The 17901-nt window shown below is 41.7% G+C and overlaps 1 protein-coding gene across 1 annotated transcript; it reads right to left on the bottom strand.

Annotated features, from left to right (window-relative positions):
• Positions 1-1205: 1205 nt before the first annotated feature.
• On the bottom strand, positions 1206-16752 carry tsr1 (TSR1 ribosome maturation factor). Its single transcript, XM_036536653.1, has 15 exons — positions 16626-16752; positions 14966-15069; positions 12213-12441; positions 11055-11189; positions 10402-10832; positions 9222-9369; positions 8701-8891; positions 7241-7449; positions 5968-6127; positions 5733-5843; positions 4992-5124; positions 4510-4626; positions 3721-3861; positions 3457-3531; positions 1206-2932 (listed from the first exon to the last, which is right to left on the bottom strand). Exons 1-15 carry the CDS (start codon positions 16741-16743, stop codon positions 2754-2756), a joined length of 2481 nt encoding a protein of 826 aa, XP_036392546.1. The 5' UTR covers positions 16744-16752; the 3' UTR covers positions 1206-2753.
• Between the last annotated feature and the right edge of the window lie 1149 nt (positions 16753-17901).

The raw sequence follows: 17901 nt of genomic DNA, 5'->3' as shown, positions 1-17901 counted from the left end.
CATTACATTGAATAATTTTTCATAATTTTGTATCCGGAGTAATCTACAAAAGCATGTACACGGTTAAACTAAGCAGAGACGATCCTAAATCATAAGCGTCACAGTCTGATAGAATATGGCATGATATGTAATGACTTCTGTTAAGTGCCATAGCAAGTGCAGGAGGGATATATGGATGTTCAGACTTCGGTGCTGAACCAAGATGTGGTTTGAACACATGAGCTTTCGGTCTGCAGCAGTTAGTCTGCTTCATGATGTTTGTTGGTATTATGTCTGAGATACCGTAGAAACCATGGTCACAGCTTGTGAAACTTAGTTTCAGATGTTTCCACAAACATTCGCAAAAAATGAAATCCTTGCAGTCATGCTTATGCTGTTGTATTATATGTCTGTATTGTTCATTATATAATAAGTAGTAATATTAACTGCTTGCTCATATTTGTCCTGTTTTATACGTCACTGCTGAGCTGAGCGCACACAACTGTAAAGTCATCTGGGTCTTGATATGCTAATGGGACTCAGTGAAACTTCTCATTTTTAGAGCCCTGAATATTTAATTAAAAAAAAGTACCCTATTGTAAATAATTGGTTGTTGCTGACTGTCTTACTTCCATCTTCTGTAATATACTCACTATATAATATACTCACTATTTTGCAGTTTTAGTTATTTCATACAGCAAGCATGAAGATAAATCAACATGATTTGTCCAGCAAGCTCACACAGCAACACTACAGAAGCATCTGGAAAAGACAAATTGTTAACAAAAATAAATGTAACGAGTGATTAATCTGCTATAAATCTAGAGTATTGAACACTTAAGATACATAAGAACAATCAACATTGCACATGGGACATGCACAAAAAACAAAATGCACACATTTACTAACATTATACATTAACATTAACATACAAGCACACAAGTCATTAACAGCAGCACACAGGCATGTCAGAGAGCTGGAGTGTTAAAACACGCGAACGCCCTGCAAGGTCTCTGGCTCTGGAGTCAACAGAACACGATGTGGTTTTGAAAGTGTATGCCACTGCTATAGCACAATAGTTAAACTTTGGGGGTTATTACAGCTAGCTTCCCTGTTTAAGAACAAATGATGAGAAACAGCAGTAAAAGGAATAGCTAGCCGAACCTAATTGTGTGCTGTGTGAGTGTACAAAAAAAAAAAAAAAACACCCAGAAATTGAGCGAGTCGTAACAGGATTCATAAATAAAACAGCCTGCAGCTTTAAGAATACCTCAGTGACAAAGCTGCAACCTAACCTCTCCACTTTCTCATCTCCTTGCTGTGCTGCAAACATCTGGATTACACAACAACAGTGACTCTTGACCCCACACTCAGCTGCTCAGCCTGATCCTCTCAGCAGCATGTCTGATTGACTCTAAATGGTCTGAGACTGAACCCAGAGAGGTTCTGTTTGTTTACCAACTGTCTTGTCACAGAAAAAAGTCTAGTTGCTCCTGATGCTATCCGACGCCATCAAGAGCAGGGAGACAAGGGAACCATGGCCAATGTACCCACATTTGTCCCCTGTGGTACAAAGCCAATTTGTTCCACAGATGTAGGCTCCTGGTCATTGTCAGAAAATAACAGATTTTGAGCTGGGCCATTGGGCTCAGGCTGCACTTTTACTCCCCAAGCCACTCAAGAGATTCAGTGGACGCTCATTAGAGGATTTGGCACTACCCCACTGACTTGATCTGAACACCTCATAGCCAACTACTGAAGTACACTCATCAGTCGAAATAATAAGCAAAAATAATGAACTTTTCATCTTTGTTTTTTATCTAGGTGATGGACTTTTTGTGTCTCTGTATTGCATTTATCTGAGTGAATTTCCAATTATACTGCAGTCATTTCTGGAACAGGCTTAGGGGTACAGTGTACTGCCCTTGAGGGCTGATGGGAGTGACAGGAGGTGCTTTGGTACTATTTTATCTGAAAGTGAGGGCATCAAATCAAAAGATACTGAATGTATATTGCATTTATTCAGATTTGTATGTTTTTTACACCACGTTTGGACAGATGCTTAAAAATATAATGGCTTTATGAAGTTCTTACAAGTTAATGAAATCTCATTTCACTGCATGTTTGTAGTGGGTTAAGGGACATAAAAGTTTCATATTCATAGACCACATTCTCTGGTTGCCAGTAGATTTTGTAGCAATTTCAGGAATACATCAGTTTTCTCAATATCTACCAGGGTGACATTGTCTTGGTTCTTGTATTGAAAGGAACATTTTTTGCAATATAAATATCTGAATTTTCCACAATTCAGATAAACTTCTCACGCTGATATATTGACATGAGACCAAATTGTTCTCAGGCTGATGCTCAGAATAGCTGCCGTAAGACAACCAATTTGCAGCATTTCTAGATAAAATGAAAATTATGGTCAAAATTATGTCCAAAACCATCTGGCCGACTGAAAAGACTTGATACGCATGCATTATACCAAACATGGAAATGTTCATTATTGACTGTGAAAATCTTCATATGTCTGACAGTGACCAGAAATAGTCTATCCTGTAGGTGAGTGAATGGAAGACTAACAGCTTTGATATCCCTTCGCTCAAAGCAGGGGATGAAGAAATCAGACATGATCTGTTAGAAGAGATTTTACTTCAATGACAAGGAGGCACTTTTCTCTATGAAGAGGAAATGATTTCATTCTTCACGTCTTCACCCTTTCCCCACTGTAGTGACAGACACCTGGGGTAGACAGTCTCTCCTTCCTGTTTCTACTCCATGCTGACCAAGTCCATCTCCTCAGCCCCCTCTCTCTTAACCCAGGGCAGGGGGAGGGGCACATAGGGGTCATACGTCCAGCGGGGAAACACTCTCTTGTACAGGTTCATCAGCACAGTGTCCTGAGATCTCAGCTGGTTGTCAAACACACACTTCATGTGCCCATGAGTGCCTGAGAAACAAACACACAAATGCATACATATTTATATAGAAAATAAATGAAGGAGAAAGACACTGCTCACTACTAGTCATTCCTAACATTCAGCAAAAAGTGCAGCCATTTACAAGTCAAACAATATTAACACTTGGACTTCTCATAAGTCTGCAACCATTAATATGAAAACCCATATACATGGGAGGACTATCGTCAGTTAAGTGTGAGCTGGTGTTGTTCTGTCACAATTACTTTGAGTTTGATGCCATGATGCTACATTTTAGCAAAAAGTCATCTTGCAAAATCAATAATAAAAAGGAACATTTCCTTACCCCCCCCTTACGCCATTTTTCACCATGATGACTAATTATGCATGTGCTACATGCTAACCTCTACTTGTTCAGTTCTTGTTGTTCAGGTGAGCTGCGCATCATGTATTTTGCTAGAATGTATTCATGTGGCAAATGCACATTTAAATAATACAACAAATATATAAAACTGCTTTAGAAATACACTATCATTCTGTTAGAAACATTACTTACCCAGTGCCTCCTTGATGTGTCCTCTTCGGCCCCACTTAGTGCGCAGCTCCACGGGTTTAAACCACAGTATGTCCTCTGTCAGGAAAAAGGGAGTGACAATGGGTCACATGCATACACGCCATGGCAGACTTACAGTGGGACTTTTTTCTGTCTTTAGCAATGGGAATGTGATTTGTATACATGCTGCAGTGCAGCGGTTCCTGAAGAAAAGAATGGAGGAAGGAGTTGCGAGTATGACGGACAGGCTGTGTTCCTGGACCTCACCTCTGTTGAAGAACATGTATCTGACCACTGCGGAGCGGCGGTTGATCTTGAAGGGGTGCCCGCTCAGCACGATCCTCTTCAGCACCACACGCTGAGGGTCACAGCTCAGCAGGCAGCCTGTAGCCACCAGATCCTGAATGCCTGGAGGGGTCAGAAACACAAAATCAAGTAGAGAATATTACCATGAAGGAACAGAAAGAAAAACCAGAGTATAAACAAAAAAATCCAAGGAATTTTCAAAATTAGACTGAACAATGGCATAGCACTTATTCAACTGAATTAGCAAAGCAGGAGTCTCTTTGATGGAGCCTGCTGGTTCACGCAAGAAGCTGCTACTATCAAAACACTTTCCTACAGGCAGAGAGGCCCTACCTTGAGCTCACTGTGAGCTAGACAGCTGGCTTGATATAATGTACTGGATTAGACCTAGCTAATGTTGTACATTGATTTACACTGCCTTATTATTCCCCTTTGTATTGCAGCCTGTGAATGAGTTAGCTAGCTGTAATTTTTTCCTGCACTGTGAAACAGATTTTTGCTGTGGGTGGACATGTAGCAAATAGTTTGTGTTATGTTATTTGAGTTGTGTAATAATAACTGTTATTTCATTTTATACTAACCGGTTAAGAACTTTAGTTGGTGTCCTGAACACAACGAACAAGGACATAAAACATTATTTCCTCTGTTTGAATGTGCCAAGGGAAAAAGGAAAACTATGTTTGCATGATCACCACAAACTAACTGGACACTGACACATGCACCGTAATGCAGCGGGTCAGAGGCCCTCACCTCCAGCCCTCTCCTTAAACAGCAACACCCCGGCTGTGGGGAAGGTGATGGGGGCGTACACAGACACCACAGCGGGGGCGCCTGCTGCCAGAAACCGCTCCATTTTGTGCTTGTCGGCTGTGGGGAAAAGTAACAGGTTAGAAGAACTCGATTCCACACACTGTCCTCGTGGAGCAGTTGGTGTAATTGTAACTGATTTGTCTGGATTTTCCTTAGATTAATAAATACTGGCATTTCAATGCTCTTTTAAAAATTAAACAAAACACAAAATTCAAGTTACTGAGTGACAGAAAATTCTAGTAATATTCAGTGTTTCCTGTATTTGTCCATACCCCCAATTAAATAGGAACAGACGCATTTCCAAACATATTCCATCACTCACCTACATGTCTCGCCTCTACTTTGTGAAAAAATATTACCTTGCTCTGTGCAGTGAGTTTTATCAAAATTATAACAGTACAAGCAGAAAGAATTCTCCACACCTGAAGTGTGCTGGGAAAAGATGGGGGAAGCCCGATATCGGCGAAAACCGCACTGGAACACCAGCTCCTCTTTGGACTTGATGACATCCGTGTTGCTTGGGTGTCGCTTTACCAGCATGTTCACCACGGACATCTGGAGGCACAGTGTTAGCCAATGTTATTATGCACATTATTCCATACCATTAGCAATTGCCACTTTTACAAGTTGAGTTACCTTTTGCTAACCTGTTCAACCCTTAATATTTAACACTGTTTGTTGTCTACTGTTGTCTACTGTCTAAATTGGCAACAGGCAACAAAGCACACTGACCAGGGACAGTTTAACTTAATTTTAATTTAAGTGGAAGTGGCTATGAATTGTGTATGAAAACAGAACAAAACACACTAGTACTAGCTATATCACAATCTTTGTAATTCATAATATTTTAATATACTTCATGCTTAAAACATTCTTGATCATTTTTCAGGCTTCAATAATGCAATCATGACCGTGTCCTCATTATAACAATGGAATGCACATCAACAGGTACAGATTTATTATAAAAATAATGAGAAAATTGTGTAATATTTTCATCTACAAAAATTACCCCCCCCCATGATGAAGTAATTTTACCCCCATTTTTTAATACAAAGCAAGAAAACGAATTTGTGACTCTCTAAAATGTCTTGCCCATTTTGTTTAAGGTGGTAAAAGTACACACTCTGGCCTATGAATACAGCCCTGCAGCTCTGTGCTGGTACCTTCTGCTCATGGGGCAGCAGGGAGACCAGGACCAGGGGCCTACCAGCCTGAACACTCTCCATCACCGAAGGCGGGACGTCCTCAATGTGCAGGGTAACGTACCAGCCCACCTTGGGGGAAAAAGGACAAAGGACAGACAGACAGCAACAACAACAACAGAAAGATTAACGCCAATGTCAGAAGGCCAGGTAAACTCAGGGCGGCCCGAGAGGGACACAGACAGAGCGCACTCACCATCGCCCCCTCCTCCTCCTGCGCCGCCTCGGCCAAGACACGCCGGCGCGTGCGCTCGAAGCTCTGAAACTGGAAGATGCGCGCGTAGTCCGGGGGCAGGTTCTCCAGGGGGTCCCAGGGCGAGGAGCGAAAACTCTTCAGCCCCCGATAGCGCTGGAGCCTGAGCGCGAGGAGAGACGAGACGAGGGGAGCGTTAAGGGAGGCCCCGTCAGTCAGGTCGGCATGACACCCACTCACAAAGGAGATTCATTAACTCACTGCACATTCTCTACACCCTTGCATTTGTGCTGGCGGACTATAGGAAAGACTGATTCTGAACACATTTTTCATGCCAGCAATGTAGATAACACCAACACTGCAATGCTGGCATTGCTCGCGCAAACCCTGTTCGCACTACCCACCAATGCCAGAACTCTACCTAATTCCCACAGTTGTGCAATCGGGGCCAACAAGATATTCAATGTCCTTAATTTCCTTTGCTGTCATCTTTTCAATCTACCTAGGTGTTAACATTCTTAGAAGCCAACTGGATACTGGTAAGCAAGTTGGCCTCTTTCTGCTTTCCTAATCAGGACAACTGAAGCTATGTGGCTCACTGACACTGCTGAAGTTTTTCTATCAGTGTGTCTACTGTCTCAGTTGCAAGTTGCAAGAACATTGTGAAGTAAAGAATATTGACCTTGTGGTTTACAAAATTTCTTCAAATATTCTTGTAAAACTGTCTCGGGAGCCTCCATCTCTGACTGGCATTCTGGTTACATTTGCTCTCTACACAGCACAATGTCTGCCATTTTTGTCACGGATAAAAATGGCCGACAGCTGGAACAGTGACTGCGGATCTGAACTGCAATAGATGCAATCACGCTCTGCTGAAAATGATGCATGCTGAATTCTGTGCCAGCAGATGCCATCAGAACTTGAGAGGAGATGGACCCAAGTTTCATTTTGGAAGTGTGCCCTTCTGGTTTAATTTCAACCAGAGGAAATACCATAAACAGTTCAGAACTAATTCAAAGAAAAAATATTTGATTTATTGTAAGTGAATGTTTTGATATACTGATGCAATGCTGTTAGACTGTTGATCAGAAGGACAGAGTGACTTGCGTCGTTTTCAGAATCAGTAGCGATGCACTTTTATCATCTAAACAATCATTAACAACAACCTTGTCCCTAACAGTATCCTTAACGCCTTTATAACTAAGAATTATTAAAGAACTATCATTAAAAACACTTTTATCTTGCATTGTATACTGTATAAGGGAGTCACTCTTACCTGGTCCTGGCTGGGGTGTCTATAGGTGTATCTATTTCATCAGGAAACATGTCATTCATGCGTGCTTCGCGGTAGCGTCGCAACCCCTCCTCTTCCTCAGCCTCATCCATCCGTTCATCATATCGCTGTTCTGCATGGCCTCCCCCACTGGAAGTTATTTCCTCCTCCTCTTCCTCCTCTTCCTCAGAGGCACAACCAGAACCTGCATCCTAACAGAGTGATCCAGATGTCAGTCAAAAGGTCTCACCCAGATGCTAGACATCCTTACATCTTATCTTTGCACAGTGACTAGCTGCCGCCTTACATTCAGACATTGCAGCAGAATTCTCTGAAGTTTTAAAGAAAAAGATGTAGCTGTTGGCAAGCTTTCCCTCCCTCCTACTTTCAAGGAAATACTAATTTGTTAACTTTTGAGCTGTGATAAAATCCTGCCTGCTTTCAGTGCATGAATGCCGCTTCCAAGTTTTGTGTTTTAACAGAACAATGAAAATAGCTCAACACTAGGTGGCAGGCCAACACCACATGTAACAATAAAGTGTTTGTACATTTACAGCCAATATTCAATATAAATTGGCCCCTCTGCCCCCAGTGTAAAAGTCATATCAAAGCTTTTCAAGATTATTAAAGCAGACATATCCATGTCAAATGTCAAACCTCTACCACATCTACACTATCAGCACTATGCTTAAGAAAATTTGAAAAAGCATTTATTTGTAAATACTGTGACTTCCACACATAACTTACAAACATGCCATTTGGTTTAATTTGTTTAAACGGCTGCTACCATTGTTTAGCTATCTGTGAGGAAAAAAAAACTTGGATGTGGTACATTTACTAAGGAATAAGTTACCTAGCTAAGTAATAAGAATAGTGCACTGTTTGATCCCTTTGTTAGGTTGAGGAAATGTCACATAATTTTAACACAACATGAACCAACACAAAATGACCTGTGGAAATGGATTCAGTAACAAAATGAAAACAGCAACATAACTGTGACAAAAAGTATGGTTAGAGAACCAGCTGTACAGTGCAGTGTTTTTGTATAAAGTTGCTATATCCATAGCAACTTTACAGTTGGCAACCTGTCTTCACTGTGAATACAGATCTCCCTTCCTCAGCAAGGACAAAATAAGAGGGTATATCATTGATCTTCCCTTGCCCATGTTTGTGTCCAAATGCACAATACTGAATTACTACTTCAAAGTACTTCAAATACACAATACTTCAAAGAAAGCAACTTTCCATCTGTCCATTACAATTGCAATAAGCTTCTGACATTCAGAATGGATGGAATAGAAGCCATTTCTGTGACACCTTGCACACAACTCTAATTGGAAAGAAATTCAGTATTCAGCTATTTTCTTTGATGCAAGCATCATCACACAAGGAGGAGTTTAAATTTGAATGACCAATCAAACCTGTGGCTCAATTTCTACCTCCATACAGCCAGTCTAACTCACCTGAGACTCATTTTCCTCCTCCTCTCCATCCATTCCCTCCTCCATTATGCCTTCATCATCATCATCATCATCCTCACTGCTTTCCCCGTCATCGTCCTGCTCGTTCCCCTCTCCTTCCTCCAGGATCCAGGCAGCCTGATAATCCGACGTCCCCTTGGGCACCTTTATTATTCTCCTATTCTTTCTAGCTTCTGAGAGGCAAAAAAGATGGAGAAAAAACAAACACATGTTAAAAAGCTAATTACACTGGACATAGACAAAAAAAAACAGACAATGGTTCAACACTACCGTACTACTTCTTAAAATACTTTTTCTTAATGTATTTTCTCCTTTTTCATCCCTACCGAAGAGCTGACACTGACACTAGCTCATAAGGGGAAAATTAATCTATTACAAATAACTAATCAACAAGGGCATCAACAACTACGGAGTGCCCTGTGCAAAGACCATGCCCCTCCTACTGTCTGCAATCCCCTCTCCAAATTCATGGCTCCACACCCCCCCCCTCAGAGGCCTCAGACCTTCAGCCTCCAGCAGCTCAGATTCTGTGGGCCAGGTCTGCTCTGCGTTCATGGGGTCGACCTCCGCCTCTGTCTGCAGGCTCTCCCTCTGCGAGGGGTCAGCCTCCATCAGCAGCCGCACAGCGGCAACGTCCACACCGTCCACATCCTGTGGGGGAAAAACACAGCAAGCACGCCAATTAAAACCACACAAATTAACATATACCAGCACTGTTCTGTAATGAGGATGCCATGTGTGATTGGACATACAATGCACAATAATGACTTTTACTTGGTGAGGTCTTGGGTTTGTCCACAGTGTTCATTTTCATACAGCGCCAGTATCTTTAAATAGACCAAACGTAACGAAGTGTACACGTCAGGAGTTTTTACTAAACCATGTCCTGTGAGCCAGCTGCTTCTCTCTTTTTCTCCAGCTTCCTGCTGCAAACTTCACCATGTACAATTTGGGTGCCACATGTTTGCCTCTTAGTGGCATGATTCCTTGTTCAAAGCAACCTAATTTTTCTAAAAATACCATACCATTATTTCTCCTCAGATTGACCGTAAGATATGAATGGTATTACATTTCAAAACTAACTGCAATTAGAAATTAATGAGCATTTACTGTGGTAATATTTATGGGAAACCTGGTCTACTTCACAGCTGTAACTTGGTAGCGCTCATCTTTACTATATTTATGAGAAAATTTAAATTAACTATTGACTACACTTATAGCCATCAGTCTTTCTGTTTTCATCTTAAATAAAACAATCTACAAGGTTCCAAAACCTGGTAACAGCACTTTCATTTCAGTGATCTTAAAACAGCTTCTCTACTCCATATTTCCTTTTTAAAAACTAACAAACCAAATGGTTGAGACTAAAAGACTATTTTTCCATAACATGTATGTTTTCTGTTTGGAACCAGTCTTGTTGCCCTTTGAGTTTTTTCCCCCCAAGAGCTTCTTCATCCCTCTAATACAGTGGTGCCCAGAACTGCACACAGTAGTCAAAATGTTGTCTGAGGCAAAATTATTAATATAACCTCCTTTGATTTTTAATCAATACTTTTTGCTATGTATCCCAGCATCCTATTTGCCTGTCTTTACGGCACTGGGATAATGTCTACATCCTGGAATCTATTCATGAAAAAAATAAATATCACAAAGGAAATGAGATTAACTTCATAACAGGCCCACCTGCATCTCTATATCGCCTCCTTTCTTAGGTTTCCCTGGGCAGGAGGATGCGAAGGTGAGGGGCAAAGGGTCGGGGGGAGCCTCGATGCGGCTGAGCTGGAAGTCTCCGTGTCCCACGATGTGCACCAGCCTGTTGACCTGCAGGGGGCGGCCGCGCACGTACCCCGAGACGCGCAGGGTCCCCGTCCCCGTGGCGTCGCCGGGGGCGTAGGACGCGTGCTGGGCGAGCAGGTGCGCCCGGCGCGAGCGGAAGCCCGGCCTCCTCTGCCTCTGCTCTCCCAGGTGCCTCAGCAGCAGCGGGGCCTCCTCCTCCGTGTCCAGCGAGAAGAGCCGCGCCTCGGGGAAGCGCGTCTCCACCGTACGCAGCAGCACCCGCCTGGCCTCCGCCCGCTTCTTCACCCCCAGGTCCGACATGCCCTGGCAGACCAGCGCTGGGGGGCGAGAATGAAGGGGTTAATGCCCACAGCCCAGCTCTGCACCACTCTGTATCTGTGCCACATGCTGAACCAGTGGGAGACCGCCCCTCTGCTCACAACAAACCTACAGGGCAGATTCTCCGGGCTGACTATTCCATACTTAAGAAATGAGGTTCATGTCATCTATTTTCTGCTTAGTATACTGCATGTGCACTTGTGCGGTGGTCAGCATCTCACCAATGCTGGGTAACCCCTGTGCGAAGAGGCAGGAGAGGCAGTAATCTCCATAGCTGTCCCAGCCCTCCGTGGAGTCCAGCACAAACAGCAGGCTGTTCGCCACCTTGGCCACATCCAACAGAGAGTGCAGGTCCGCTTTAGGAAGGGAAAGAATTTGGATCAGTGGCATCATTACTCTGCCTCAACACCAGCACGCATTTGCCAAAGAGGGAATAAAGGTGGAGCAGGAAATGCTTCATAGATCATAAAGATATAACTCATACGACTTTATGTATCTCAGAATCTCAGGACAATCATTTAAATCATTTAAGGCGTTTATCAACATGATCAAAAAAATAACTGGCCCTAAAAATATTGTACAATCTCTTCAAAGTGGATCTTGGTCAACTTTTAAAAACACAGAATATTGCAAATATTTATCCTATCATCTTGTTTTTTTTTTTTTCATAAACCACATTCCTGCTCTACAAAAGTAATGTTCTGTAGAACAAGAATAGGTTTCTGAATCAGGCTTTCTGAGGAAGTTATTGATTTATGTCAATGAAACAAGCACAATGATTTTCATTCAAATTCCACAATGCAGTCATGTTAAATATTTTACCTACATTTGCAGGTAAAAGCTAAACCCATGTCTGCCCGAATGACATTTTACACTTGAAGAACTTTTTAACTTTATAAAAATAAAAAATAAAAACCTGAGACATCGCAAAAAATACCTTAATCCGTATACGTGTGTGCTAATACCAATGCGGTTCATGTGTAATGCAAAAGGATTTAGTTAGTGTGGATGGCGAATGTCAGCACTACTTGGAGATCTGGGAAATTTCACCTTTAAAATTCTGTACGGGGATATCTCTAAGTCTGCAAATATCCGCTCAGCATGAATACAAACCCCCTCCCCCTCCACATCCAGAACTGGAATCAAAGACGAACTGTGAAGTTCTGGTTCCAGATTCCTCTCCATTGTCTTTACTTACGGGTTGCATAAGAATTGTGCAACACTATCTGTGTCATGGGAACCACGTCATAATATTATAATATAGCTAACCAGAATCAGGTAGACCTTCAAAATGATATTACTCTGAGAAAGGAAGCTCAATGGAAATGTGGACAGGAGCAATGCCAACATTTTTGGCAAAGAGTGTTTATATCAGTTACCTGTGTCTGGCCTGATGAAGACGAACCGCTGCTTGAAACGGGGAACCAAGAGACCGAAGCTGTCAGAGGCCCAGGCCACACCCCCTTTCTCCTGCACGAGGCCCCCGGCTCTCTCCCCGCGCAGAAAGCGTGTCACGGCGCTCGCGTCGGCTCTCGTGTGCAGGGACACCACCGCCACCAGGTGGGGGGGTCCGTCCCTGCCGCCCAGACGCCGCTTCTCCGTCAGCACCTGGTAATGACAGGAGGGGACCGAGAGAAGAGTGACGTTCACATGCCGCAGTGGACGTATGACACACCACGGCAGACCTGTGACACACACTATCCTACTGACAATGTGATGTACATCGTGGAGCTGAAAAATTGTTTGCAATACCAGCTGCAATCTGTATCTTATAATTATGATAGTAACCTCCACAGAACACATCCAAAACGCACTTTCTACAGTGTTAATTACATTGTCTGAACAGTACAGACTTGCACTGGAAAGCCAAGCCTGTGGACATCTGCTGTGTTGCAGATGCAGCTGTGTTTTGTCATTTATTTTACAAATCTTTACGACAAGAGATTTCATAATTTGCACAACAACTTGTAAACAATACATTTTGTTTACAATTTTAACAAGAAACTGTTATAAAAACTGTGCTTTCGTACATTTTATACCTCAGGAATAAACAAGGAATCTTATTGAGGCATAACTTGTTCTCAGGCAAGTTTTGTTGAAAATATCATGACAACGGTACAGAGCAGTGAGCCGACAACATTGTTACACCCCTAGTGATGGGATTGCTGGCAGGAAAATGAAATGGAAAATCGAAAATTGAAAATGTGACAACGGGCGTTGAGAGAGCAACATTGGAAAACATTGCAGTGGCCAGCACAAGCTCCCAACCTCAAACTGACAGAAGATCTTTGGGATGAAATGGAACACCAAATTACTGCAAGGCCAAGACAACATCTTCAAATAATGGAGATTACGAATGCTTTAAAAGACACAACACCATCAGCTCTCTACCAGAAATCATTACCCAGTCTTCCATGAGGCACTGAGGCAGTCATTAAGGTCAGAGGCAGACCAACACACAATTAATATGCCAATATGCGTTATTTATAACTACCTGTGTCCGAAAGAATTCTGATAGGATAATGTATACTGGCCTACTAGACACACAGAGATCTTATACCCCTTTTCCACAGGCTGACTGACAAATTTCAACCTTTTTGTGGTTTTCTATAACATTACATCGGTTTCAGTGTAGCATAGTGGTCAAGGACCAGGACTTGTAACCGAAAGGCTGCCGGTTCGATTCCTCGCTAGGGCACTGCTGCTGTACCCCTGGGCAAGGTACTTAACCCACAATAGCCTCAGTAAATATCCAGCTGTATAAATGGATAACATTCCTGTATAAATGGATAACAAGCCTCAATCTAGGCTAACACCAGCACTCGATAGGATGTTGCCTGCTACATCTCTTGTGGGAAATGTAATGGGAAAACAATTATTCTTTAGGTCTGTCAACTTAGGACACTGTTAAAGCTAGGTTAGTTGCTGCTTTGAGACGCAAATATTTGGACCACAGAGCTGACATTTCTGCCATATTTAACTCAAGCTGAAACTCACAAACTCACAAGACATCTTAACCAGGAAATGATTTGTCCCTTTTGAAACAAGCCATATAATTCATAACCTAATCAACATTTGTTGAAAAACACAATTCATGCATAATCATTGACAGCAGAGCCATTTTGGCATTTAATTTGGCTCTCTCAGTGATCAATACCTAGATCAGCATAAATATTGTACAAAATGTGCAGATAACAACTACTGTTAAGCCGTGCAGCATCCTACAAGAGCATCTCAACAAAGATGTTACACATTCAGAATAAAGCCACCCGCTGAATCAATCAGATAATCACCATGCCCCTGAGTGATTTTTTAAATTAAATTTTGCAGAACAACTTTGTATCATCATTAGGCCCTTTCCCATAAATGAAACTGAAAATGCAGGAACTAGGGCTAAAGGCCTGTCAGGACCTTCCTACTAAATCAAGACAAAGAAAGGAAGGCTTTAAAAAAAAAAAAACCTTTCAAACTGCAGTCCCATTACAATTTCTTACTTAGCTGCAGTCGTCACTGCAGTTGAGGTGCAAGAGAGTGCTTTACAGACAAAATGTATTCTTGAGTGTATGAGAAAATATAATGTATACATTTTCATTAGTTAACAATAAAACACACAGACATTTAAATTACATTTATGTTTCTTCATTTGTCAGATGATTTTATCCAAAGCAACTTACAAGTGAGGCAGAGTGCAACACAAGCAAAAGTCATACACAGAGTCACGATATTAGACGTGCATGACCAAGTTTCAACAGTTGGCCAGACAAGACACAAGCTAGGCACAGGCACAAGCACAGGAAATACACTTCTTTCAAGATCATATTTTTCACTGAAGCAAGGAGGACAGTCAAATCTAGGATTTTTGCCAATTCATCTACTTAAGCCAATTTATATAATGAGTAGCACTAAGTGGCCTTTTTGAATGACACTGATTCAGTTTCATTAGGTCATGTTTTCCATTTCCTTGACAATGTGCATAGCAAAGAGGTGGGGTAGCAGAGAAGTGCATACACATCAGGTCGTTTGCAGACAGAGCCCCTTTCACACTCACAGGTCCTGCGCACTTACACATCACTCACTCACTAAGTCAGTCACTCCCTCACTCACTCACTCAGGCACTCACTCGCTCACTCACCAGGTCCTTCTTGTTACGTCGCAGCTGAAGGGCCTTATGTCGGCGGTCCATCTTCCTTGCCTCCTTCCTCTGCTTCTTGGTGAGTGTCATCACCGATGTTCGACCTGGAGGCAAAACCAGGGGAATCTCACACACAAAGCACTCCATGGGCTTTCACAGTGCAGAAAAAATGTTTATGAATAAGTCTCACAGCTTAAGGAGGCAACAGTTACTACAAAAGTATAAGAACGAAAAAGCTCATAGTGTGACAAACTAGCCAGGAATATACTTAACGATATACTGTAAAACACAGTTTAGTGTAAAATGTGCCCTGTGATCCAAAAAGAAAGGTTTTCCCCACTGTATTCCCATGATTGGGACTGAAACAAGCAACATAAATACTTTAAGGATGGCTTCCACAATCTGGTCCGCTATGTCTTGAACTCAAGAGAATCCAATATACATCAGTACCACATAGAAGTAAGGAAAGATATGCCAATGGGTGATCTGCCTGGTACTAAAACATGGACTCGGATGATATGAAACTGTTCGACATGTCAGCATCGCCCATATCTTTATATTTATGTATTCTCTCATTTATTTCCAGGGACAATTACAGTGTCAAACTTTGCTGTTAGTGACCATCTTCAGCAAAATAGTGGAGGACACACTTGGGGAGTGTTGTCAGAAAGTACTGCCTCATTGACATTGTATCTGAACAAACGGGTCTGTCCAATTAGCCTAATGAGTGACCAGGGGAAGATGACTTCTAAGAAATATTGCTTAGTGAATTTATGAGGGACGTGCACAGGGGGGTTTCTCAGGTTGCCCTTCCAAGGGAAAAAAAATAATAATAGGGGGAGTGCCCTTTCTTCAGGTCAGAGCAACTGCCCCTCAAAATTCCTGTGCACGTCCCTGGAATTTATCTTACATTATTGATTTGTTTTGAAAATGTGTGAAGATGGTCATTTAAAGGGTTGCCAAATGTGACAGCTCAACTTTATTCTCCAAGAGGAGTTTCATTCCCGTGGAAACTGATCGGTGGTCTACAGTGTCCATGAGGAAGGGATTGTATCTGCATGATGCATACACATCTCTAATAGCACATCTCTAAATTAGCCCAACCACATTCGAACACTTTGACCTCTCCAGAGTTATGTTCTATGGGTGCATAATGCATTAAATCAATATACATTCAAGCGGGTGAACTAGGTACTACACATGAATTACAGTTCTGTTAAATGAAATATTACAGGTGTAATCCAGTTCATTATGGGTAACAATTCTACCATGTTATACACGCTCAGAAATGTTATATTTACTGCATTAGAAAGAAATGGAAAAGAGTACAATTTTAACTGGTGTCAACATGTTAAACTATAATGTTATTTATGACCAACCTATTTTGGACTATCATTTCCACATTTCACGATCAACATATCTGATGTTTACGGTTTTATTCTGCTCTTGAATTTAGTTATTACTGCGAATATCCCTGTGTGGATAAATATAACAAAGGGAATGGAAAAATGTGCAAATGTTTTATAGTCTACAAGCAGGGCATACTGTTAGCTGCACAGCTAGTTTGGCTAATCCACGTGTCTCGGACACTGCGCCATCGTCCAGTCCGACACCGCTCCCCAGATCCCCTAGTCCCTGACCTAACTTCGGCCATGCTCACCCTTATTATCCCGATCGATCTCGCCCTTTGTTCGGTGCTTTCCATGTTTGTGTTGTTTGTTTTTCTGTTTGTAAACCCCAGGTCTGTGTGCCTGTTGCTGTTCATCGCCGACTGCCATGTTTCTCTTTCTGCTTCTATGGTCTGTATATACCGATGACTACTGGAGAAAACTTTATTGGTGCATTACCGCCACCTATTGTGGTGGAGTGCATAGACGTGATGACGAAATGGCTGGAAATTAAATGACATAGATTCTAAATATAAAAAGTAACATGTTTACACAAACTACTATGTAATTTATTTTATTTGGAGGAGACTTTTTGATGCATTTATTTTAAATTTCCTATATTTTGGGATGAAGCCATATCAATACTGGATATCAATACCTGCCACTGCATACTGAACCACTGCAAGCTAAACAGAAAACCACTCTTAGATCACTTCTTATGGCTAACTTCTGTCAGGAGTGAGCAGACTATGACCTTCTAAAAAGTCACCTGTTATTTGGCATTTATCAGTGACATTATTGGCATTGCACACTGTGTAAGATCCTGCTTCAGATTCAATACACACAGAACACAAACATGTCTTCATCATATATACATGTTATTACACCATTGGGATAACGACCTTTTAGAAACTGAGACCTTGAGAAATTCAAATGGATGTGTGGCAGCTCTCGGTCAACATGTACATTATTTTCTCAACTGCTGCACCAATACCACTCACACGAATAGAGTGATGAAACCGAAAAGCTATGTAATGTCTGTACAATAATGTCACTTGTGTAAAAAGCACATTTTTTTCAGTTCCTCTGAACATATATTATAGTTTGACATGCAAGATACCACACGTATAAATCCAATTATCCATTATTTCTGCATCCACACTCCCCACTACCCATCCTATAGATCAGACTTTTTTGTAATCTCCACACACATAGGAAATAAACCAGCCCTAAAATGTTCATTCTGAATCAATCACACAATCACTTTTATTGCAGATTTTTAGATGTTAATACCTCTTAATATCTCATGCGCACCAACATTAATCGTTTTCCTCAGAAATGGTGACACCATGCCCATGATCAGACAGGGTTTTATAGTGCGAGTCAAGCTGAGCTTAAATGAACACCTATGAATTGAAAGCTTGATCTTAGCAACATTTCATAAGCGCAATACATGTGTGTGAATTAATGCATTTACATTTAGTCATTTGGCAGACGCTTTTATCCAAAGCGACTTACGTAAAAAGCAAGTTACAGTTCTTTACAATG

Source organism: Megalops cyprinoides, chromosome 9 (genome assembly GCF_013368585.1).
Source record: "Megalops cyprinoides isolate fMegCyp1 chromosome 9, fMegCyp1.pri, whole genome shotgun sequence".
Taxonomy (NCBI): Eukaryota; Metazoa; Chordata; class Actinopteri; order Elopiformes; family Megalopidae; genus Megalops; species Megalops cyprinoides.
Note: the sequence above shows the minus strand (reverse complement) of the source record. Positions and strands in the feature narration are given on the sequence as shown.